This window comes from Macrobrachium nipponense, chromosome 21 (assembly GCF_015104395.2).
Source record: "Macrobrachium nipponense isolate FS-2020 chromosome 21, ASM1510439v2, whole genome shotgun sequence".
In the NCBI taxonomy this organism is placed as follows: Eukaryota; Metazoa; Arthropoda; class Malacostraca; order Decapoda; family Palaemonidae; genus Macrobrachium; species Macrobrachium nipponense.
Window position 1 is genome coordinate 4,834,630 of NC_087212.1, and position 25,892 is coordinate 4,860,521.

A 25,892-nucleotide genomic window follows, 5' to 3' on the forward strand; every position below is an offset into this window, starting at 1 on the left:
AGAAACGGAATCTTAGTGTATTGTTATGGAGTCAGGTGGCCTTGTGCCAGCGAAGACGCTTACACTGAACACCAGCCTATGAAATAATAGCCACAATATAATCACACACACACATTATATATATTATATATATATATATATATATATATATATATATATATAGATATATATATATATATATATAAGCAATAGTACAATAAAAACACCGTGGAATATGAAAAAATAAATAAAATAAACACAAGTGACCTGCCACCAAAGAATTCTTTTATTCATTCACTAAAATGCCCCGTGGTATTAACCCCCAATCCTGTGGAGCTTAGAGAAACAAAGACCCAGAGAGACCCCCATAAATTTAAAAAGGGTCCACCACTTTCTTTTTTCTAAATACGCCCATTTTTTTCTATGTCAGTCATCTGGGGAACTGGCTTTATTCTACCATATCAACAAAGGCTATTTAAAAATAACTGTTAACTGTTTCATAACACGAACTGAAAAAAAAAAAAAAAAAAAATTGCTTTCATTCTGTCGTCTCAAAACAACCACGATGAGTATTAAATAACACCACACACACATACACAAACGACCTTCAATTACCTAACACAGACATGATACACCAACAGAAAAACACACGCGACCAAAAATTAATATTTTTCTAACTAATAAAAGATAAGTAAATAAATAAATAAATAAATGATACTTTGATCCCCGAGGGGATAGGACTAAGGCGTCGGCATTGAGCTTCCGCCATGCTTAGTACTATCTGATGTCTAGGCCAGCCCCTTACGACGCTACTGATTGGCTGTTGATAAGCCAATCGCAGGACTGGAAACTCTCAGTCTCTCCAGAGAGTTCACATAGGTAGGATGTATGTTCCACCTCCCCTGAGGGATACGTCTTCCAAAAGTATCCCTCAGGAGAGGTGGAACATACATCCTGGCTATGTGAACTCTCTCGAGACACTGAGAGTTTCCAGCCCTGTGATTGGCTTACCAACAGCCAATCAGGAGCGTTGTAAGGGACGGGCCTAGGCATCAGATGCACGGTTGATGTGAATCCACTACAGCACCTTTGGAGGTGACGAGTAGTTAACAATACAAAGTAGAACCCAAAAAACAATAACATATATATATCTCTAAATATTAACCGTAAAGTAACAAAAGCGTCAATTTCGACATCAAAAACACAATGCAAGTAAGGCATAAAAGTTGCCATGTGTTATCAGATCGAGTTCCCCCTAATTGCCCGAGGGGCATAAACCATACAATGGATGGAGGTGAGGTGGAGATGGTCGTAAACATAGGTTGACACAAAAGATATATATAACTTGTGCGCATAATATAATGGTATTCAGTACGTTAAGCACAGAATAGTTTCTAAAAATACACTGATAATAATAATAATAATAATAATAATAAATGGTTTCATGGTCCAGTAGTTCTCAAATTCTCACTAGAGTTTGACCGAAACTCATATACTGAGAGAGAGAGAGATTCCCAACCACCCTGAATTGAATTACGTTACATGGTGGTTGGTAGACTATGACTGGTCGCCGCCAGAATGGAGGAGGACACGGAGATGATAACTTCATAAAAAAAAAAAAAAACTTCTGGGGTCACTCTTTTCAAGATGGCGTGTCAGTGGAAAGGGATCCCCACACCACATAGGCTTAACAACCCAGATGGCATGATTAAATCGATGCAGCGGAATAAAGAACAGGCACAACAAGAACCTCTAGTAGAGTTATCCTTTGAACGTAAAATAAAAAAGGGCGTGTCATGCAAAAGGCCAAACTCCCTCCACCAAAACGACGTGTCATTGAAAAAGGTACCAAACCCCATAGGCCTAACAACCCAGGCGGCCCGAGTTAATACACGCAGCGGAGCGAATAGCAAAATTAATAACAACAGCAGTAACAACAACCTCTGGGGTTGCATTTTTAATGCAAAAACGACAATAAAAACCTCTGGAGTGTCCCTTCTACGCCACAAAAAAAAGGGAGGGCCAATGAAAAAGGTCCCAAAACCACATAGGCCTAACGACGACCCAGACGGCCTGAGTTAACACACGCAGCAAAACAAATAGAAAAGTCACCAACAACAACATGAAAATGCATACAGGAGAAGAGCACGGGGGAACTGAAAGCAGCAGCTGATCCAATTTCGCCAAGGGTAATAACGCGAATCGTAATTTCCTATTTGCATTTCACGTCACCAGGACACGGCCGTAAGAAAGGACGAAAACGCGCTGCCTTATCGGTTATTACCAAGATGGAACGACGGCCCGTGCAACTATACTTTGCAATGAAGCTTATTGCACCCTGTATCCTGTGTATCTATATTTTTATCAGCATGAATATCCTTAGTAAACAAGCCAAGGCCAGTATGCATGAATATGTATATACTTCTGAGGGACCTGAACGAATCTCTCTTAAGCGAACCACATTACTTATTTATTGCATTTTTGGACTAACTGCCAGCAAAACTGCATAAACACACACACACACACAAACAACAACAATGACGCAAACAGACGCACAAAAAACATGCACTATATATAGCTACACTTGACTCGTAAAAAAAAGACAACTCCAGACTGTCACAATAGCAAAAAATAAAATAATAATAATAATAAAAAAAATAAGATAATGTTATGTGCTCCAACCTCTTCTCCTGAAGGGAGGAGCTGCAGCAGAAGTGCCTCGTTCACTCAGAGGAGTCTCTTGAGAGAGAGAGAGAAGAGAGAGAGAGAGAGAGAGAGAGAGAGATACTCCAGGGTGCATGGGAATATTATATAAGAGGGGAGATAGAAGGCACGCGCCCGTCATCTGTGCTAAGTACACGCGAGAAATGGCTGCACAAGAACACCACTTTACCTTTACAGTAGGGGGGAGGGAGAGGGGGGAGTAACCCTGCCAACTGCTTCCCCCCTCCACACACACACATTTTATCACCCCCTTCTCTCTCTTCAATGTTAGCTTTATTTTTCAATAAGAAAATCAAGAATATCAAGAACGCTTTTAAAGTTTTGACGCTCAGATGAAGTCTTTGATAGAGAAAATATCGTAGACCTCTCCATAAAAAAAATAATGGCTGTAGTTTCTGGCATCTAAATGCTGTGTACTCACACGATTTACTCGCAAAAATCATTGGAAATACCACCATATTAACATTGAGGTAGTCATTTCCTGAAAGGTTAAAATACCATCCATTAGCGGAACGCCATTTATTCGAACACTAAAACTGGCAGTTTTCGTAAATATTTACTACAAGCGGAAGTCACTAGAGAAAATATCATAAGAACAATAGCATCCTATAAACACCTGGACAAAGCAAACAGCTCTTATGCACGTGATCAGGGGTTTAAAACAGTGAAATGAACACCACAATGAGTGGCAACCCACTACGGTACGGCAGGCTAATTAGTCCCCAACATAATGACGAAGCACCTACTACTGTAGGTGGCGCAGTAGGGAGTCGTATTTCAGCTTCTAAGCCAAGGACCTACCCCCTCCCCTTTCCCCGACACGCGAGAAGGAATAAGCTGCATTATGCAATGTATACAGTCACACCTTCAGAACGGGGTTTAATAAAAGTTCAAGGGGAGAATTCTGGTTAATGTGAAATGGGTTAGCCTTGTCTTCATACAATACGACTTTCAAGGTGGTATCTCAAGGCTTGTAGTACGATACAGGATCAAGAATGAGTTGATAGATGTTAAACTGTCCTTGTGCACGGGAACAACTATAAAAGAAGAAGAATAACTCGTTACCATTCTCCCTGGGCAAGAAAACGAAGGTCATAACGTATGGGAACATCCCCCTCAGACAACCTGACGCGCTGCAACGTTTCAATATTCAGAAGGACCCATCCACCAAATATGCGTTGTCAACTGACCATTCCATATATGGATCACTTTTCCTTTCAAAAGGCTTAACCGCTTTGCATCTAACTGTCTTTTAACTCTGTCGGTATGCAGTATTACCGTCACCGGTGCAGTCTTTTTGTGGTGAAATCTTTTTTAAAAAACGCAAAAATACAAAATATATATGAGAGAGAAACTCTGACGTGGGCGTATACGGTACGATGGTAACGACACTTGAGAATAAATTGGCGTCATAGCTGATTGATAGGATTACAAGTGACGGTGTTATTCAGTGTTGGCCAACTCCACTTTGACAGAAAGAAGTAACAATGGCTTTAGAGTTAAGTACAGTCTACATTAACGAAAATTATAGCAGTTATTACAATGGCAAAACTTATGGTGCATAATAGTAGGACGTTAAAGTTATATACCCATCAAGGGCTTAAATTTCTTAATTTTCTCGTTCAGTTTAAGAGCATTTAGGCAGCGTGTAGTTGGTCTAGGCTGTTTAACCTTTACTTGAATTGTGTGCAAGGGAAAGGAATCTTGGAATGTACCAGTTGTTGAAATATATTTGCAGATATGGGAATCCGAGCCGTGATGGGAATAATCCCAGATTACGAAGACATAATATGAAATACGTAGAGAGAGAGAGAGAGAGAGAGAGAGAGAGAGAGAGAGAGAGAGAGAGATATTTGAGGTAAGCTTAAAATAACGAGGAAAAAAGCGCGGGAACATATATCGAATAGGTCTATGCTAGAAAGAATTAGTTTTAGCGAAAAAACCGAGCATTATGTTTAGTGGGAGATTACCTGGACACAAAATTCGGAAACCTTTGATGACGATGACACAAAGCCGAGATTGACAGCAACATGAAAAAAAAAAAAAAAAAAAAAATGGGAGGTAGGCCTATAGTGGGCATGACGACCTGCCGATGAAGCGGTGACTGTTCCGTTACTCTCCAAAATACAGTGCCAAAAGGACCTATAACACCCTCAGAAAGCATACAACAATATACGATAATATAAGAAGAAAGCTATGTTAATACAAAACCTATAGACACAACTTCCATGACTCACGAGGTATCCAACCAAAAACCTACTTTCATTATTCACAAGGTATATATCCAATGGAGAAGCCTCAGCCCTTCTCCCACAAGCAGTAATAAATATATTATGCGAAGAAAGGAAATTCAATAAATATGAATGAGATGTGTGTAAGGGAGACAGTAGACTCATAAATAAAGAAATGTTTATAAGCATCTCACAGCAGTAGTTGCTACTAATTCACGAAATTCCATTACTGAAAACAAGACTATAAAGCCAAAGCACGACAGTGAAAAGAGGAAGTTGGAGAGGTTAGACAGCAAAATGAGAGAGAGGAGGAGAGAAGAGAGAGAGAGAGAGAGAGCGAGAGAGAGAGAGAGAGAAAGAGGGGGGGGTAGAGAGAGAGAGAGCGCAGGAAATATCTTCCACAACGAACTTGTAATGCTAAACTGCCGGAAACGAGTTATATATATATATATATATATATATATATATATATATATATATATATATATATATATATATCAATAAGTCAGCTATGAACTATAGGATTTCTAGGGGGAAATGCAATATTATTGTTATGTTTCACATCTGTAAGAAAAAGATTACGTAAATTATTATTATTGTTCCTCTAACGAGAGACGTTTAACGCGCAAATGACTTTAAATTGCGTAATAAATTACGTAATTACAGAACGTTTATAACACCCAGGCCCCAAACTAACGACTACACCCAGCTCCGAAAACACAACATCCGTTTTACCCGAATGATTAACGTTGAGATTAATCAAACGTCGAGGAAAATTAGAAAAATAACGTAAGTAAATATTAAACGTTAAGGGAAATTAATATATTGATAAATATCGCTCAACAAAATTTAAAATCGTGAGGAAAATAATTGTAACGAATTTCCATCAAACGATAGTCTATGTTTTGGCGCCTTAAAACGTCTTAATAAATCCTCTAATTAGATAAACGTGGCAATACGTCAAAGACAGTGCCAGAATAAATAACAGTTTTAAAAATCGACGCAAAACGTTTAATTCAGAATTTATTGCATATTTATATTACATGGCGACCGACGTTCCTAGGTTCGTATATACGGAAACCTTTACCGCACTATAGTAAAATGCCATCTGCTGCTAAAGCGATCGTGTCGCGTTTTATATTCGAAATATGACCCACTCACGTATAGTCATTCCAATTCCCGATCAGCTGGGAATATTCCTCACCTCTTGGGTTACGTGTCCGACGAAACCCGACGTTTGTCTGTCATATATATCCTACAGGCGAGTGAAAATTGCACGAGCGAAGCGAGCGATTACCCTCACCTCCACTGGTTGGAATGAGACTGAGCGGCCGCGGGAGGGTCCGGAGGGATACTCTCCCTGTGGGTGGAGGAGCTAGGAGGAGGGGTAGGGTCCCCTCCCATGGGGGATTCCGGTGGGGGTATGGGATACTCTATGTGCTGCCATCTATTGACACAAATCTAAAACGCAAGTGACGTCATCGCTCATCTGATGTTTTAGGCGCAATTCATTGACGTTATTAAATTTTTATCAATCAAAGCTATTATCAGATCGTTTAACTGCTGCTTCTTGTCATAGGAGAGTAAAGACTTTAATTTTGGCGAGGGAAAACTGTCATTAAATGTACGAGTTCTGTATAAGCAATAGAGAAAGAGAGCTTAGTAATTTCCCTCTTGCAGCATCCAATCTACAAAGGAAATGATGGTCGCGCTGTTGAGTTTTATTGTATATAATATATATATATATATATAATATATATATATATATATATATATCAAAATGGGTTATTCCGGAACGGTATAGAGCTGTATGAACCCTAAAGTCTAACGTTGAGTTTGCAAACTCAACACCCCCATATTCTTCTTCTTCCTTTTTTCTTAACCCAAGCTGACACTGGTACCCATCCCCCCCCCCCCAAAGGGTCGGTTGGAGGGAAGCATACAAAATTTTAAAAAATCGAAATTTAGGCCTTGCAAATGCAAGCCAAGTGCTCTACCACTGAGCTATAGCACCCTTCTGGGAGATGGACTAGAAGGATAGGCCTAAAGTCTTATGTCGCCTCACGAAGCCATTCTTTAGGTTAAGATTGCCAGCTCCTATTTCGCATTTATCCCAACAGATTGTGATGCCTATTTGCAAATACTTAGGTGCACATGTCACTTTTATTATTTCTATCATTAATTAGTTTAACACGAATACTAAGGTAAATTCTGAACTCTTATAAGATTTGTCCAATGGATTAGTTTTCAAATGAGAGATAAAAACTGGAGCAAGGTAAAGTTGGTCAGCTGCACAAGAAAAATAGTACTAGTTGACAATGTCCACAGAGGGTGCAAATACAGATAAGAATGTTATCTGATATCAGAATCAACACCAGTGCTCCTGCATAATATGGTGGCATATCAGGCACTGGGAATTTCAACATCATGAGTATACACGTCAATTACCAACGTTGTACCATTCTGGGCACTCCAAACAAACTTCTCATAGTCAGGTCAGGAACATGACCTCACTCTGATACTCTGGATGGAGGTCCTGCTGTGGACCTCAGAATTTAAGCATATTCTTACATTTGGATCTCAGGGCACTGTGGTTGTTACAATTACATACACATCCGGTTAAAAGTGACCAGTAGATTCTACATATACAAACTGAGTTTAGCATTATTGTATTAATGCCTATAAGTGGCTAAAAGTTTTTCATTCTCCCATGGATTCATGGGATATTCAATACACCACTGTCCCCTCACTCACTGCATCACTTGATCTTTCCTTGGTCCTAATTGCTACCTGAACTCTAGAAACTACTTCAACACTCATGCAATTTATTGAATCCTTATTCATTTTCCTTTAACAAAATCATTGGCAAAAGGTGGCTCCTGCATAGATCAATTTTGTTATAATCCCAATCAGTTAATTCTGAATCACAATAGTACCATTATTGTGTAATTAAAACTGTGCCATTATACAAAACAACGAATCCTTGATCGGCAACACTACTCAAAATCTCAGATCATGCTTTTTTAGCAATATTTATGTTGCTTTATCCCCATTACATAATCACTTTCTTGTACAGCATTGCACAGTATGTATTGTAGTAATAAAAACAGGAACTGGCTTCTCAAACACAACTAGATTTCTCCTCAATTAATTTCAGATATTTTGGCAATCCATTTTAAAATTATTACACAATATTAGTACAAAACACTACTGCATCTTGTTTCTCACAAAAAACTGCGTTCTCCCTCAATTCCAGATATTTTGGTCATTTTTAAAAAATGATTATATAACAGTACAAAAAAGTAAGATGATTTGCACACATGATGAGACAAACAGAGAGAATATACAATTAGGGCCAAAGGCATTAGGATCTGTGAGGCCATTCAATGCTGGGAGGAAAATTGAGAGTAAATGGTCTGAATGGTGTAACAGGAAGAAAACCTTGCAAGTTGCACTATGAAACAATTGTTAGAAGAGGGTGGAAAATAAGACGGAAGAAAGAATATAAATGAAGGTACAGTTCCCCAAAATGGAAAACCGGGAGCTTTTAGCTCAAAATTTTGGCTTCCCATCTCGACAGGAAGCAGTGAGCACGAACCGCGAGCGACCGCGTATTGTAAACAACCAAGATGGCTGCTGCTGATAGGATGTACTCTCAGACCTTTGGCTTCTCTTCTCCTGTGCCATTCTCGAACCCACAAACGTTTTTTGTTACCCTTGCATTCACGTAAAATTCCGAGAAAACACATCACTGCAGCACATCTTGCAACAGTCCGACATTTTCTGGGTGCCATGATGATATCAGCTGACCAGTTTTGTTTACTTTTTCCTACTGCTCCTCGAAATCATGAGGTCCTAGTATGACGATACAACACTTTTGCTCGCGAGCATCGGCTGGATGCTGGCCAAACCCGCAAGCAAGAAATGACTAGTGTGATACCAGCTTTACAAGCGCACGCATGAGAAAAGGTGATAAAAGGTTAGTCATCGAAAGCAGACGTGGAAGCCAAAGGATGAAAACCAGCAGGAAGGCCCAGAATACTAATCAGAGAAAAGGACATAACACCTATATTAGATAACAATTCAGACAGAAGATACTAAAAAGACTTTGGTGGTAGAACTCAATTTTCACATATCACTCACTACATGGACAATCTGACATAAAAATGTTATTATGATAATGACAGAATAAAAGGACTCCAGTGATTAACTATTTTTTATATAAAGAATTACATAAATTACATTCTCAGATTAAATGACTGAGAAGTGATATACATATGCTTACATACAATTGACATTATATGGTAATTTCCCTAATAATTCTATATCAATTTACAAAATGTCCTCCCACTATGACAAGACTGTCATCTGTCTGCAATAACTGCTTTTATAACAAAGCCAAAAAACAGTTCCTTACACAACATGAGGTAAGAGAATTACAAGCAAACTAAACTGTCTACAATTGTGAATACGTATTTCAAATAACACTATATTGCCTGTAAAATCTGAGTTTGAAAATAACTGGACAATAAATAAATATCTGTATAAATTCTTTTGTAGGAAATGAAAACAAAAAAACAACTGCATAAGCACATTCTCTAACATCTAATGTTTCTGACACAATTCCATCAGTAATCTTGGTACTGTACGAATGTTGTGCTTTCTTAAAATAAACTTAGTTGACTTCTTACTACAACATAAATGCAGAACAAGATTTCACTTTCACACTCATACAAAAGCCATTTTTTCATATCAAAAGAATCACCTAGCAAAAATTAAGGAAAGTATAAACTATAAGTAGTATACCGTACTACTGCCAGCTGCATCCTATCAACATTCATAATTAAACTACTTTCGTACAGGACAGCCTATATACATCTGTAATGTAGTGATTCTGTGTATGTGAATACAGTGATTTACAGGATTTGTAGCGCACACTAAAAATTTCAACTCTAGGACTGGTTGCACAAATTTATATAGTACTCGTAACCTATGTTATATTCATAATTTTCACTAATTATACTGCAATTCCAGAATACACAGGTCCATCTTGGATTCTAATTTCAAAATCATGCTCATTATCATTAAGTACAGTAGGCTAAACTAATGACCGGGTTAAAATTCGCCAACTTTCATAAGGTCGATCCAAAGGATTTGTTTTTATAAGAAACCATGAGAAATTAATTACAAATTCTTAAATAGTCATACAAAATCAGAATACTTAATATTCTGATTTTTTTTTAAAGAACTCACATCCTAATATGTATACTTGTCATGTACAGTTTGCTGATATTGTACAAGTCCAATATAATACTACTTTTAATTATTAATGTTGAACTACATCCTGTACACTCCAGGTCATGCTGGGTCATCACCGACAATTGCAGGTCAAATACTTGTGATACCATACAACTATGGTGGGTTTTCTCATTATTAGTTGTTCTTTTATAAAGCCTGCCATTTTCCTATGTAATTAGCTATAATGATGAACTACTCATGTGAATGGCTATTTATATGGTTGCTGATAATGCAGCACTGAATGCTCTGTCAGCATGATTTCCTGTAATTTCTACATGAGCAGCTGATCAAAATACTTGAAAATATATACCAAATATTGATATCATCTGCAAAAAGATTCAACTGTTATGCAAGTAATTTTTTTCACATTCTAATTCTGAATACCTTAAAAACTGCCTTAATGGCGATTTTAAATTTGAAAATAAAAATTTGGCTGGGGTGGGAGAGTATTCTGAACAATAAAAAAACTGCAGACACTTCAACTGTGAAAACATGGCACCATTAGGTAGCAAGTATTTATGCGATTCATTAGAAGATATGGATACAGATCTCTAACTTTTAAATGCTGTACATGGTACATATTTATTATTTATGTTGTTCTGGAGTGTACTGTATGTAATTATTTTAATATATGGTAAGGAAGATAGTTTCAGAGAGAGAGAGAGAGAGAGAGAGAGAGAGAGAGAGAGAGAGAGAGAGAGAGAGAGAGAGAGAGAATATGCTTATACCTTTAGATATATATGTAACCAAGACTAAAAAAATATATAGCAGTCAAAATCTACCAATATGTGATGAACAGCATAAAAATACTAAGAGTCAATCTGAAAATAAATTAGGAAGCCTATTACACTTCAATACTTGAAAATTGATACTAATAGATCATAATCACTTACCTTTCTAAACCTCAGAGTCTGTTATACGTATGCTCAGAAACGGCTACATAATCATAATGAAAGTATGTACCTAAAGCTACAAAAGACATCCATTGCATTCCATGCAAATGGTTTCATTCACTCTTCACTTTTCTTTCTCCAGTAAACCTAGTTCCTTCATTTTACTAACATAATACTTTTCTAGTGTGTTGGCACATTTGTAGTACTCGGTGTCTGGGTGGTTATAGAAGCGGCAATTTTTGAAAATGCGCAGCATGTCAGCATTAAAAAGCCGTGCCTTCACGTAGTATCGAGCTTTCAAGCGCTCCGTCATTGTCTTCAGATCTGGAAAAAGTAAGTAACAGGTATACAGTAATATTATTGTACAAAGGTGCAATCATGTTCTGCCATTCTGATATCCTAATTCTAATGCCTAACAAAAATGTACTTAAAGCTATATTTTATCAATATACAGTACTAAATTGCACACTATACTCTGGCTACTCTAGCATGAGGGTTGAAGTTCGAGTAGCACCATTTACGAATGGTTTCAAACTTATCATTCTAATGGAAAATTGAATGAGAAACAGGAAGTAAGCTACGTGATGATGGCACTGAATAGTATGTTTCTCAGAATAAGCAATTAGTGATTACCTGTATTTAGATGCACAGTTTGTAATAGTTATTGTTTTAAGTCATTCTTTACTCATCATGCAAAGATAAACGTGTCATATGCAATGCCACATCTCAGGTTAGGGATGGGTATCTAATATGACACTTCATCATTAAGGAGCCTTGGTAAGTATCCATTATATTCTGGCATAAAAAATTTTTTAACTGTGTTTTGAAATTTGTTATATATCTCCTAGAGCTGATTTTATTGAGTTTAACTCTTTTCTTTATTGTTAATTGTTCAATGAAGGACACTGTCTTGCCCATGAGTACAAATAAAAAGAAAAATCTAGTATTTTTTCTGGACAGGTATCATGTGGACAGATATCATGCTCATGCATTTAATACCTGTCAGGTCATCAACAGGAATAAGCATCTGGGAGAAAATCCACGCAAGAAACATGAGTAGCTACTTAGAGAATGACATGCAAAAACTAACTTGGTAAAGAAATGAAACATTCGCTCTGCACATATTAAATACGAGTGAATACTATAGTAAAATAACATTATAATAACTACATCACCAGATCATCAATTCATCTGTGTAATAGACTATAAGAAAATGATTGAACAGATCAGGCGTTTAAAGAAAAACAGAGTACTTCTTGTCATTTGACTAACAAATCTAAGCATTTACAAATGATGCAAGCCAGAAAACAAAAATGTATCACTTAAAAGATTAAAAATATTAAAAATACAGGATAATTAACACAATGCTAAGGGGAATAAATTAATCATATAAATGAAGTACTAAGGTAATAATGAAATTAGTAACAGTAATATGAAGTAAAACATGAATGAAATTCTAGTGAGGAATACTACTACATGCATTAATACACACACACATCAGACAAGCAGCTTAGGGGTAGAGGTGCTGGGGGACCCCGATGCATACTCAGACAGTGGGAACCATAGCTCTTCTGTTTTGTCGATTTACAATATCATAAATAGATGGGTTTGTTATGAAACAAATACTTAACACAACTCACAGGTCGTTAATCACAGATCAATAATGACAGAATGTGAATTCTGGGAATAATGATCTGGAAGGTAAGACAGCCTAGCTAATTTGTTCAGGGCAGCAAAATATAAACTCAGACTTAGGTGCTTTCTAATGCTCTCCCCCCTAATAGCAAAGAACTAGTAATGCTCTTCCCCCTTATAGCAAAGAACTAGAAGTCTTGGGGGCAATTATGTTGATTAAAATGTTTCCAGGTCATGTTCCAGTAAATTCTATAAAAAGCAAACATGTTACCAGCGAGCTAAAAATGTTTGTCCTACAAAGTCCTACTATGACTATGTACTACTGCCATGTACTGATCAATGCCATACACCTACCCTAATCTGCTTTATCATCATCAGATTAAGTGTGCCAAACATTCACTACCCTCAACAGATTCATAAAACAGAATATAATCAATTGGAAAAAAGATGTCTGATTTTTTTCCTTATTGAAAAAATAATAAGAATTCAGTAGTCCTACAACTTACCCATTGGACACTTGATGTGATCATAATAATCAGGTACTTCATTGGGGTCAACTGGGACTTGGAAAGGCCAAGCAGCAGCATGATTCTTAACCTGCATAAAATAACAAATTGTAAGGAGCAAACGAACAGCAATTCTATGCAAAAATTAAAACTATGCACCTTTCCTTATCCCCACATCAAGTAACACCTTTCATTCAATAACGCAGCATATCAATAAAAAAAAAGGGGGTCAAAATAATTCTACTCCTCTTTTCATAGTATCGTTAAGGCCGCAATTAATGGCTTAATCTGACCACTAACAAAATAAAAACTGTCAAAATTATAAATGAAATAAACTAATTCATGATTTGCCTCCTTAAGAGATTTCTTGAGTGACATGTCAATTTCAGATGTGGTACTTACATTACAAAGGAGTGTTTTTAATGCACCATAAATATAATCTGGATCCTGGTGTTCGTGGTCAGGTGACCGTGAGGACCGGCTGTTAGTGGCTGGAGGCGCTTTCCATCCTGCATCCCATATTCCTGGTATGCTGTCTATCGGAATTTCTCTCACTCCTTCCTTGAAACATGTAAGCCCTGGATGCACCTTTCTAATCTCACTCTGCTTCCTTTCAATGAGTTTTTTGATGATCTGGGAAAGATCCAATGACCAAATTTATACATAATTCATATCTCCTATCTCAAAAGTTAAAATTGGACAGTTAATAAAAAAATCTAAACAAATTTTAATCTTTTACAGTCAATTAACAATACATACATCATAAAAAAACTCATGGTCTCTTTGATACCTCTTTTTGTCTTCTGATCACAGCTGTAAACTCAGTGTAAACAATCTTTGGATTTAATTCACATCCCATAAGTGTTGCTCCTTCATAATCTTTGATGTAACCTTGATAGACAGATCGAGGTAGCTGGATGTCCTTACTGAACCCTTGCTTTTTGAAGTACCCTGTTTACAAATCAAGTTCAGTAATCAGTGGTTTGTTATATGAAAAAGCATAATTCTGTCCATATCAATGCATTTCAAGGAGGGTACATAAATCAGAGGAAAAAGGTAAGGGAAAAATGACATGATCATAAGGAAATCACTTGAGGTAAACTAACCTATGGCAAATTCATCTGCAAAAGTGAGAAAGTGAAGGGTATTCTTTTTGACATGATAGTCCTTTAGGTGATTCATCATATGTGTCCCATATCCCTTGACTTGCTCGTTGGATGTCACGGCACAAAACACTATTTCTGAGAAACCCTGAGCGGCAAACATTCTGAAGCATATTCCTCCGATGGGTCGGTTGTCCTTGATTAGCGCAAGAGTACGATGCTTTCTAAAGCAAGAGAGAAAAAAAGTTTTTGACTGACCTGTAAATAATTAAACACATGCAATAACTATAAGAGACTGAAAGCTATTAATAACTCAATCAACAGGCCAGACTGAAATTCAACTTTCTAGTAATATAAATATGTTCACACTTACGGATCAAACACAAGGCGAGTGATGTAATCTTTGGGCATTCGAGGAAGCTGATGGGAAAAGACATTTTGTAATCCAATCAGCCAGAGCATTGTTTGCTTTGAAACCTTCTGTGTGAGGGAGTTTCCAACAATATGGAATTCAATATTGCCCTTCCGTTCCTCTAGCTGAAAAGGAACAATACAGTATTTACAACAACAATTATACACTATCACAAACTTTTACATACTTACTGCAACAATTATTTTTAGCTCTTGATTTTTACAAGAGCAAATCTGGAACAGAATTCTACTCAACGCACAAAAATACAACTCTGACTTGACCTATGATGCTACATTAATGTACTAACATTTAAACTACACATACTGCTTCCCTTATGTAATTTCTTGTCATGCAGCATTGCCAACATCAAAATCCTAAAAAAATTTTAAATACATTACAGTAGACCCTTGACTCACGAACGCATTGACCCACGTACAACTCGATCCCCGACCAAAATTATAGGTAAAATTTCACCCTTGACTTACGAACTAACTTTGAGATACGAACAAAAAAAAATGCGGAAAATAAAAATTCTGTTTGGGTCATGAACTAATTTTGAGACATGAACATTTGAAAATGCTGAAATTTCTGGAAAATAACAATTCACGTTTGTTTCACAAACTAATTTTTAGACACAAACATTTGAAAAATGCGCGAAATCGCCCAGCACACGTGAGAGCGTTTGAGTTGCCATGGGACCAGCCATCCTCCAGCCGCCCATGCACGGCGTCACCCACGCATCGCTCTTTGTCTCATCTCATTGTGTACAAGACGTTCGTCAATTCGCTTAGCATTTTTTGCGCTAAAACTTGTGATTTTCTTCATAATGGGCCCTAAGAAAGTGAAGAGTGGTGGTGAAAGTAAGAAAGTGAAGAGTGATGGTGAGAAGAGGGTGCAGAGGAAGATAACCATTGAAATAAAGAAAGAAATTATAGAAAAGTTTGAACGTGGTGTTCGCGTGACCGATATCGCAAGTGAGTACAAGATGGCCAAGTCGACAATTTCAACAATTTTGAAAAACAAGGATGCCATTAAAGAAGCAAATGTTGCGAAGGGAGTGACAGTACTAACCAAGATGAGATCGCAAACCCTCGAAGAGGCAGAAAAAATAATTTTGAAGTGGGTACATGAGAAACAGATGGCAGGTGATAGTGTAAACGAGCCGATCATCTGCGAGAAAGCTCGGCAAGTGTATCAGAGTTTGCTGAAGGAAACTCCTTCTACTAGTGCCACGGCAGATGATTTTAAGGCTAGTAAAGGGTGGTTTGATAACTTCAAGAAGAGAACTGGAATTCACTCTGTAATTAGGCATGGTGAGGCTGCTAGCGCAGACAAGGCTGCTGCTGAGGCATTCGTGACTGAGTTTGCCGAGTTCGTGGAGGCCGAAGGATTACGTCGCTCAACAGATTTTCAATTGTGATGAAACGGGCCTCTTCTGGAAGAAGATGCCCAACAGGACATTTATCACCCAAGAAGAGAAGGCGCTCCCAGGCCACAAGCCAATGAAGGATAGGCTTACGCTTTTGTTATGCTCAAACGCAAGTGGCGACTTGAAACTAAAGCCGCTACTTGTCTACCATTCAAATAACCCGCGTGCCTTTAAGCAGCACAACGTAAATAAGGCCAGACTGCCTGTAATGTGGAGGGCCAATACAAAAGCATGGGTGACACGGAACTTGTTTATGGAGTGGATTGATGAAGTGTTTGCGCCGACCGTGAGTCAGTACCTAAACAGAGAACAAGCTACCCCTGCGGTGCCTTCTGATCATGGATAATGCCCCGGCACACCCATTCGTACTTGGCTGACTGCAGTGAACATGACTTCATTCAGTTCAAGTTCCTTCCACCCAACACGACCTCTGTTCTCCAGCCCATGGACCAACAAGTCATTAGCAATTTTAAGAAATTATATACGAAGGCGCTCTTCTCCAGATGCTTCCGTGTAACTGAAGAGACAAAATTAACCTTAAAAGAATTTTGGAAGAAGCACTTTAATGTTTTTCACTGCATAACCCTCATTGATAACGCATGGACTGAGTTACGTACCGCACATTAAATTCTGCGTTGCGGAAACTTTGGCCACAGTGCGTAACTGTCCGTGACTTTGAGGGCTTCGATGCAGAGATTGTGCAAGACATTGTGTCCATGGGCAACAGTATGGGTCTACAAGTCAACGACGAAGATGTTGAAGAATTGGTCGCTGAACATTCAGAAGATTTGACTGCGGACGAACTTGTTCAACTCCACAAAGAGCAGCAGGAGCAACTTGCTCGGGAGCAATCAACTGACGAAGAGGAGGCTGGGGAGGAAGTTACAGATGTCAGCAGTGATGTGATAAAAGCCGCATTGGAAAAGTGGAATGATGTCCAGTGCTTCCTTGAATTGTATCATCCGGACAAAATTGTTACGAACAGGATCGTGAATATGCTCAATGAAAATTTAATGAGCCATTTCAGAAAAGTTATGCAAGGAAGGAAAAGGCAACAGACATTGGATAAGTTTGTGATTAAACGTTCACCAAAAAAACCTAGAAGAGTTGAATCTCCGGAACGAGATCTCCCCAACCTGGATGGGGGAGGGTCTCCTTCCGCACAATAACCTCCTCCCCACCCACCACCCTCCTCTTCTCTTGTCCGTCAAGCCAGAAGTCTCGCCAGTCATAGTAAGTGTTCACTTTACAAACGTTTTTATAGTGTTAGTTTACCATTTTAAATTATATTATTAGATATATTAAGGTTTTTTACACTGACTTTTACATTATCTGTGTAAAATAAGGCAAAATATACATAATATATATTGGTTCGTAGGGGTCGAGAACCAATTAATATTATTCCCATTAAACCTTATGGGGAAATTAGCTCCGAGTCACGAACAATTTCGAACACGACCAAGGTCTAGGAACGGATTGTGTTCGTGAGTCAAGGGTCTACTGTACTTGGAAAGATAAATCTTTAACTTTGTTCTCAGCATTTACAATTCTTTCATAAAGTAATTAATATACCATGTTTGGATTGGTTTGTGTAAAATTAAGTCATTCAGTACAAGAAAGCAAAGGTAATCCTACTGTCAATCAGCACTGTTTAAACACCATTACTGTTTTAAATTCACATCCAGATAGGTAGCCAAAGTTTAGACCAAGAGCTTTTAAAGCATACAAAATACAGTAGTTTCATCACATACAAAACATTCTACATCCTTCAACCCTAACTATATAGCATATCAAGAGCTACTCCTGGACTATATAACATATTAAAAACAAAAAGTTTACCTTAGCTGCCTCATCTCTGGCAGCATTCTCTGAAAAAAGCACCTCCGGTCCTACCATTTGTCTGGGATCAGTAATAGTTGCTACCACTTCTGCAACTGTCTCTTCTCCAAGATCTTCTGTTTCAATTTTGATTCTCTTGCTGTTGGAGTCACAAGCATCGTCATCATGCTTTTCTCTGATAGAAAAAGAATTACATCATCAACAGACCTCGTTTGTTTGCATTGCTGCAGTAACTAAAATTAATAATAAAAATATTCACTAGGATCAAACAACAAGTATAGTTGAGTTTGCTTCCAACACAATCAAGCTTCAATTCCTGTATAACTAGAGCTTTAGCTTACAGTAAAAGCATTACGGGTGAGGCTCGTTGATGATTTCTTTACACACATTAACTGAAAAATATGCTCAATAATGTGACCATTCACAAACACTACAACAAACGTACACCTTAATTCTTTTAAAACATCTAAGCTTTAAACAGTACAAGCCACTTACCAGAGGCAGCTGGCCCTAGGGAGTTTTCCTATCTTTTTGGAAGTTTTCAATCTTCTTTTATAAGTTAATGGCCTATTAGGCTTGTTCTGCCATAATAATAATAATAATAATAATAATAATAATAATAATAATAATAATAATACTCATTGGTCTAAAGCCAAAATGTTAAAAGGAAAATGTGCCAAATATAACATGCATATCCAAATGATAGACAAATAAAAAATAAACCCTTCCAAGGCTGCTTTGTATCAATAATCTAAGTACGGTATATCTTGCTTCTCTGATTATGAAGAGATACATTATAGTACCACCATTTTTCCGACCAAAACTGGGCGTTCATGAAATCCATTCACAAATTATCAAAAGAAATAGCACTTAAACAAAAGAAGAAACGAACAATGTTTACTAAGACTCTATGATTAAATACAAAAACTCTAACTTACCTGTCATCCGGTCGAAAACGCTTGGCTGAGGAAAGTGTGACAGTTGTGTACTGCCCTTCACCAGGCTGGACAGATAATCTTTCAAACTCTCCTCGTGGTGTACTGCCTCCTGACAAACAAAGGGCAATTATGTGCGAAGGTCAAGAGGCAAAATAACTGATGATACTAATTACATTTCTTCATCAATGGAAAATAAATATTCGCAGTTAATTTAATAAAACACAAACCATTACTGTAAGTACACCTTACATGACCAGTCCAGCTTCTAAAGGAAGATGATGATCAATCATGTGCAAGTTTAGAATTTTGAGCTCAGTGGTCTGTTTACAATATCTTTTTATCACTAACTTCAGCCTCTTCATGTACAAGTTTAGAATTTGAGCTCAGTGGTCTGTTTACAATATCTTTTATCACTAACTTCAGCCTCTAGTAAGTGTAATGGTACATTACACAAAAGTTTCTTCGTCTATGATACAGGACTAAAATCTTTAAAAAACAAACAAAAAAGAAGCAAAGGTACCGTTTGCTTTATTACGGTAATGCAGTTTCTTAATACCTGTCTACAACATCATCACTCCTTATGGATCACCAGTGTGTCTTCCCCATACAATTACGAGATTCCTCCTGAATTATCAATGTTTGGTCATCATTCTCAAATGGAATTCAGAGATTTCTTGCTATTAGTCCCATTATTTTAATATACACCATTGGACTCTGGCACAAGAATCTGCTAACAAAACTTCTTAATTATGGTTCTATTCCTTTTCCCAACTGATACAACAGAAAATTAATTTTAACATTTCTCTCTCATTCACTCGCAATCAAAATACCTTAATGTAAGTTCTTATTCTTACCTCTCTCAGTTGCTTGATTATGTAGGTGTGGAGGAAACTGAGGCCTATAATCAGCATCCCAAATTGGTGAATTGTTTGAATAAACTTCTTCTTCAAGCATTGACAGGAATCTAAAAATAGGAGGGCATGTAGTCACCTGCTTAAAATATCAACCTCAAATAAATTTTGAAAATGTGTACTACTTCATATTCCACAGCCACTTACATCATTCCACTTGGAGAAACCATAAAAAGTAGCTTTTAAAATCTATAAACTAACTTACTTTGGGAAATGATTTAGCAACAGCAACCTCTTTCTGCAGGCATCTTTTCCTTTTCTGCTCTGAATTTATCAAGTAGCTGCTTCCGGAGAGTGTGGAAGACGGCTCGCATAAATGTCCGACCAAATATCCAAGTAGTTTCGTGATGGGGAAGAGAATCGCAGAGCTGGGGCACATAACTAAAGCATAACCACCTGTAAGAAAACAGTGTATTTTAATTGGAGAAGAAATGTAGACAACAAAATTTCTATTTAAGGTATCCAAAAGCTGCAGATATGACAATTTGTCCAAAATTGCATTTTTCCTAACTATACAACCTGAGGTCCTTTTACAATAGGAAGGTACTAGCGGCAGCTGGATAGGTCGTAAGCTTTCGAACAAGGGGTTCGGTAGTTAACTGCTTGTCCGACAGCGCGCGGCGCGCGACTGGGAGGTAAACAAATCACTTTTTGCTTTTGGCCCAAGCAAAAACTGCAGAGTGAGGGGTGGCATGAGGTGGGGCTATGTGTAAAAGGACCTCAGGTTTGTATAGTTAGGAAAAATGCAATTTTGGACAAATTGTCATTTGTTCCGACACGGCATACAAACCTTCGGTCCTTTTACAATAGGAAGACTCACTTCTTGGTGGGAGGAATCTGAGTCTTTTGTGAACAGACTGGTGTTCGCCCAACCTTGGAAGCCTCCCTGGTCGTAAGAGCGAGGGAGGGATCCAAGCCTCTGTCCGATTGATCGGGGTGTGCACCGCAGGATCAATGGTCAGACCTCTGGACCGAGTACTAAGAGAGAGGCATGCGTATCTCTTCGTACCAGCAATGTAAGAACTTGTTCCTGTACAGGAGCAAATATAAAGTCATGGGTTTGACTCTTGTAGGCATCCACTTCCCCCCCTTGTAGAAGGAAGTGGTGGATATTCTGCTCCTATCCTAGTGAAAGGGATAGGATGGGGCTCTGTCATATAGCTCACCTGCATCTCGTCCTCATCCAGCGTAGTGACGACCATGGCCCTCTGCCCACAGGTAGAGGGGAAGGAAAAGATGGGAAGAGAGAGCCAGTCACTCACTCACTCACACATCCATCCACACAGTCACACCAGGACTCGATGCTGTTCAGCCTGCGAGGGTCTGGGTTAGCTACACAACTTGTTGAGCAGCCACCACGGGTCCCAAGGAAAAAGTATCCAAGGACCTGTGGGCAATATCCCGAAGGTAGAAGGACGTAAAGGTAGTCTGGTTAGACCAGACCCCTGCCTTCAGGACCTGCGCCACGGAGAAGTTCTTACGGAACGCCAACGACGGGCCAATACTTCTGACTTCGTGAGCTCTCGGACGGGACGTACGGATGTCGTCACTACCATCAGCCTCATACGCCCTCCTGATGACCTCACGCAGCCAGAAAGAAAGAGTGTTCTTGGATACTTTTTCTTTCTTGTAACCCCGGTGCTAACGAAGAGGCGTCGACACTCAGGCCTGAGGTGTCGAGTTCTCTTCAGATAGCGCCGTAGCGCCCTCACAGGACAAAGCAGCATCTCATCCGCATCATTATCGGTGAAGTCCATTAGGGAGGGAATCGTGAATGACTCGAACCTGTCGTCAGGGACCGACGGTTTTCTGAGTCTTCGCAACGAAGTTCGGGACGAAATCGAGCGTCACGGATCTCTCTCGGTTCTCGGCCTGCGAGAAGAGCCAGCAGGTCCGGATACCAAATGGCCTGTGGCCACTTGGGAGCCACCAGGATCATCCTGAGATTCGGGGTGACCGTGCTCGACTGATCACCTTGCGAATCAGGCTGAACAGGGGAAAGGCATAGGCGAAGAGGTTGTCCCACGGGTGTTGAAGAGCGTCCTCTGCAGCTGCCCATGGGTCCGGCACGGCCGAGAAGAACACCTGGAGCTTCCTGTTGTGCGGGTGGCGAACAGATCCACGACTGGTCGCCCCCACAGGTCGAAGAGCCTTTCCGCCACGTCCTGGTGTAGTAGACCATTCGGTCCCTAGCACCTGATCCCCGACGGCTGAGCGTGTCTGCTACTACATTCCTCTTCCTGAATGTAGCGTGCCGACAGCTCTATTGAGTGTGCCTGGAGACTCGTGCACCTGCCGAGTCAACTGGTACAACGGGAGAGACACTAGGCCCCCCTGTTTGTTGACGTAAGCCACCACCGTGGTGTTGTCGCACATCAACACCACTGAGTGTCCCATCAAGCGGTCCTGAAAAACTCTTGGAGAGAGAGAGAAACGCTGCCTTGAGTTCCAGTACATTGATGTGAAGGTGCTTGTCGTTCTCGTCCCACACTCCTGAAGTCAGCAACTCCTCCAGGTGTGCGCCCCATCCCTCGGTCGAGCGTCTGAGAACAGCTGCATGTCCGGGGGGGGAGTGCGCAGAGGGCACTCCTCTTAAGAGGTTCCTGTCGTCCAGCCACCAGGCTAGGCACCTAGCCTCACCTCCTGTGTCAGTGACCACTGGAAAGCTTGGGGGATCCGTCGCCTGCGACCAACTCTCCTTTAGTCTCCACTGAAGAGACCGCAGGTGAAGACGCCCGTGAGGGACTAACTTCTCGAGCGACGACAGGTGTCCGATCACGACTTGCCATCGCTGAGCTACCTGTTCCTGCCGAGACAGGAAGCTGGTTGGCTGCCTCCCTGAATCTGCTGATCCGCGAGTCTGCGGGGAAGACTCGCCCTGCTACCGTGTCGATCAGCATACCCAGGTACTTCATCCTCTGCTTGGGCTCGAGATCGGACTTCTCGAAGTTCACCACGATCCCCAGATCGCGACAGAACTCGAGCAGTCGATCCCTGTCCTGTAGCAACTGCGAGCGGGAGCTCGCCAGGACTAACCAATCGTCGAGATAACCTCATCAGACGTATCCCGTGCGAATGGGCCCAAGCAGACACCAGAGTGAACACTCGCGTGAACACCTGTGGGGCGGTTGAGAGACGAAGCACAGTGCCCTGAACTGGTACACCGTCCCGTCGAGGATGAAGCGGAGGTACTTTCTGGAGGACTGATGAATGGGTATTTGGAAATACGCATCCTTCAAGTCCACTGAAAGCATGAAATCGTTCTCCCTGATGGAGTCGAGCACTGAGCGTGCCGTCTCCATCGTGAACCGGGGTCTGGCGAACAAACCGGTTCAGGGGAGAGAGAATACTATCACCACTCGGGCGCCAAGCCTCCTCCCGTAGGACTTTTCCACCCCAGGCAAGAGTCGACTGTAAAAGCCCGGTGACTGATCCGTGACGATCTCTACAGCTCTCTTGCTCAGCATGGTCTTTATCTCCTGTCTCAGTGCTACGTCCTTCGATGACCCTGGAACGTACGACTGCTGTTGGACCGGGTTGGAGGTGAGGGGTGGCCGAGATTCGAAGGGTAATAGATATCCCTCCCGAAGGACATCTACAATTCCAGGTCTCGGCGCCGTAGCGCAGCCCAAGTTGCCCCAATGGCTGGCCAGGCACCCCCCACCCCCTTCCGGCAGCAGGTGAGGGGGAACGCCGTCCCTAGCGTTTCCCCCCTTTCTTCGACTTCTTCCCAGTAGCCTCCAACTGGGATGAGGAGGGCTGGGAGGAGGGCTGGTTTACGGCTCCCCTTTGCAGAAGTCGAAGAAGACAGAGTTCAATTTCCCCAGGGGCTTCGACGCAGCAACCGTCTTAGCCGCCGAGGAAGCGCTAGCCGAGCTCTTAGACTTGGCCGCAGTCCGAGGCTGCCCAGAAGCCTTCGAGACTGCCTGGTGAACCACGGTCACTGTCGTCAGTGCGCCGTCTGTCCACCGCAGCGTCCACCATCTCTCCTGGGAAGAGAGACGTGGAACTCCGTAGAGGTCCGTTTCGAAGTCCCAACGCCGCTTCACGCCGGCCCGCCGCCCTGGAAACCCGAGTAAGGACAGCGTCCCTTCGTCGGAGAACCAGGTTGGCCCACAGGTTCACCGTCTGGTGGGCAAGGAAGGAGATGGCTCTTCCCCCAGACTGGCAAATTCTCCTGAAGGCCGAGCATCTTTCGAGAGGAGAAATTCCCCCGGAGTTGGCTGCGACCTTAGATACTGTGAGGGACCACAGATCTAGCCAGGAGACGGCCTGGAAAGCTGCCATGGCGGTAGATTCCAGGCCGAGTGCCTCTGCTGCGAGAACCACAGGTTCTCGGACAGGAGCTGCTGCAGAGACACACCCGGAGTCAGCCTGGCTAACTCCGGGTTCACCTGTTTGGGCGGCATCGGGTCTTCAGATGGCACGTAAAACCGCCGCTGTCGTAGCAGAGGAGGTGGAAGCAGCTTGCTCGACCTGCCAGACTTGAGCGAACCGTCTTGTCCGGAGACAAGCGATTCAACCTGGTCCAGACACCTGAGTCCGCAAGCTCCGAACGCGGCAAACCCACCGTCGTCTGGGTTCCCTCTTCGGGCCCCAGAACGACTCGAGCCGGGACGTGGGCTCGGATGGTTGGGAGCGGCGATCCTTCCCCGAGGTCGTTTGTGCTGACGAATCAGCGCAATAACCTCGGCAAAGTTCCTCTGGATCTCAGAGTGACTGCATCCTGCAGAGTTTTGGACCGTCCAGTCCCTCAAACAGGAGCACCTCCCGAGACCCTCCTCCCTCAAGGAGAGGAGCAGCGACAGCCCCCTCTCGGTTCTTCCTCCAACCACCTGTGCGTACGACCTGGCTGGTCCGAGAACCGAGCCTGGTGCGTACGACGCGGTGGGGCGGGATCCTGAGGGGCGCACCCCTCACAATCACTCCTCAATACCTCGCCCCTCCCGGTTGTAACCCGAGGAGGTTGAAGGTATGGGAGAGGAAGACCTGACGCTCTCTCCTCGCTCGCTGGTAGAACCAGCGGGCCTTGGGAGGACTGCAGGCGATCGCCAACCCGCGGTGGCGATCGAGCTGCAGACCTAGTCGAGCCGTCTCGCTGTGGAGAACGGCTGGACCGGAGAACAGCGGGCCCCGGTCTGTGTGTCAGAGGAGCTGGTGCTGGTCGCCACGTACCCGATCGCTCTCTGTGAGAGCGACGGTCAGGCGACCGGCGAGCTCCACTGTCACGGAGTGAGATCGTGCGTATCCTCACGTTGCGTCAGTTCGCTGGTAACCAGCCGTGGCTGGTGCCGGCGAACGGTGGGGGAACCTCTTCCAGCCTCAGCCCGTGGCCGGTCATGGACCGTCACGTCCGCACGGGTAGCCAGCTGCTCGCCGCGAGAGCGAGAGCTGGCCTGGTGAGAGTCGCGTGAGCGGCTGTCACCAGTCTTCCGCTCCGTGCCGTGAACCTGACGCTGAGCGGACTCAGAGGTCTGGTTCCTGGCTGCACGGTCGCTGTTAGGCGACCGTACACTCGGTACCTCTCGCGACGAGCGGGGAGCGGCCCGAGCCGGACCCTGCTGCTGTGGCCGAACCACTGACAGCAGGTGAGGAAGTGCCGGTGTTAGCCGGCACCCCTCTGGTCCCCGTAGTCTTCTTCCTTGCGGGAGAAGAGACGGGTCCTGCTCCCGAAGGAGCAGGGCGACCAGCGGAAGACCCCCCGTCTCACCAGAGCGAGACGGGCCCTTAGAAGTTCCCGAAGGAGACTTCTTAGGGGGGGGGGAGGCGACCTTCTTCTTCTTCGGCGGGGGAGCCTTAGAAGAAAGAAGGGGAAGAGGCGGCAGACCGACGACGACGACGAAGAAGACGATGAAGACGACGACGACACCTTCCTCCGCTTCTTCTTCTTCTTCGTCAACCTCCTCAGGACCGACGTCAGATCTGTCATCCAGGACGGAGCCGGCGGGGCTGCTGTTGCCGAAGCAACAGGGCCCGGAGGGCGTACCTGTCCGA

At 41.9% G+C, this 25,892-nt stretch overlaps 2 protein-coding genes across 2 annotated transcripts in view; both read right to left on the minus strand.

The window, feature by feature from the left end:
• LOC135197732 (E3 ubiquitin-protein ligase MIB2-like) overlaps positions 1–6,263 on the minus strand; it is a 152,614-nt gene extending 146,351 nt beyond the window's left edge. The window contains 1 exon segment of the mRNA XM_064224783.1: positions 6,139–6,263. The gene's annotated coding sequence lies outside the window, so the exon portion shown is untranslated.
• Positions 6,264–9,136: 2,873 nt separating this feature from the next.
• The window catches only part of LOC135197734 (histone acetyltransferase KAT2A-like), a 28,189-nt gene continuing 11,433 nt past the window's right edge, over positions 9,137–25,892 (minus strand). Inside the window, 11 exon segments of the mRNA XM_064224787.1 lie at positions 9,137–11,449; positions 13,267–13,357; positions 13,669–13,899; positions 14,057–14,217; positions 14,373–14,593; positions 14,743–14,906; positions 18,050–18,224; positions 18,988–19,096; positions 19,842–19,951; positions 20,104–20,134; positions 20,137–20,294. Of these exon segments, the coding sequence (XP_064080857.1) occupies positions 11,250–11,449; positions 13,267–13,357; positions 13,669–13,899; positions 14,057–14,217; positions 14,373–14,593; positions 14,743–14,906; positions 18,050–18,224; positions 18,988–19,096; positions 19,842–19,951; positions 20,104–20,134; positions 20,137–20,294 (1,651 nt within the window). The 3' untranslated portion in view covers positions 9,137–11,249.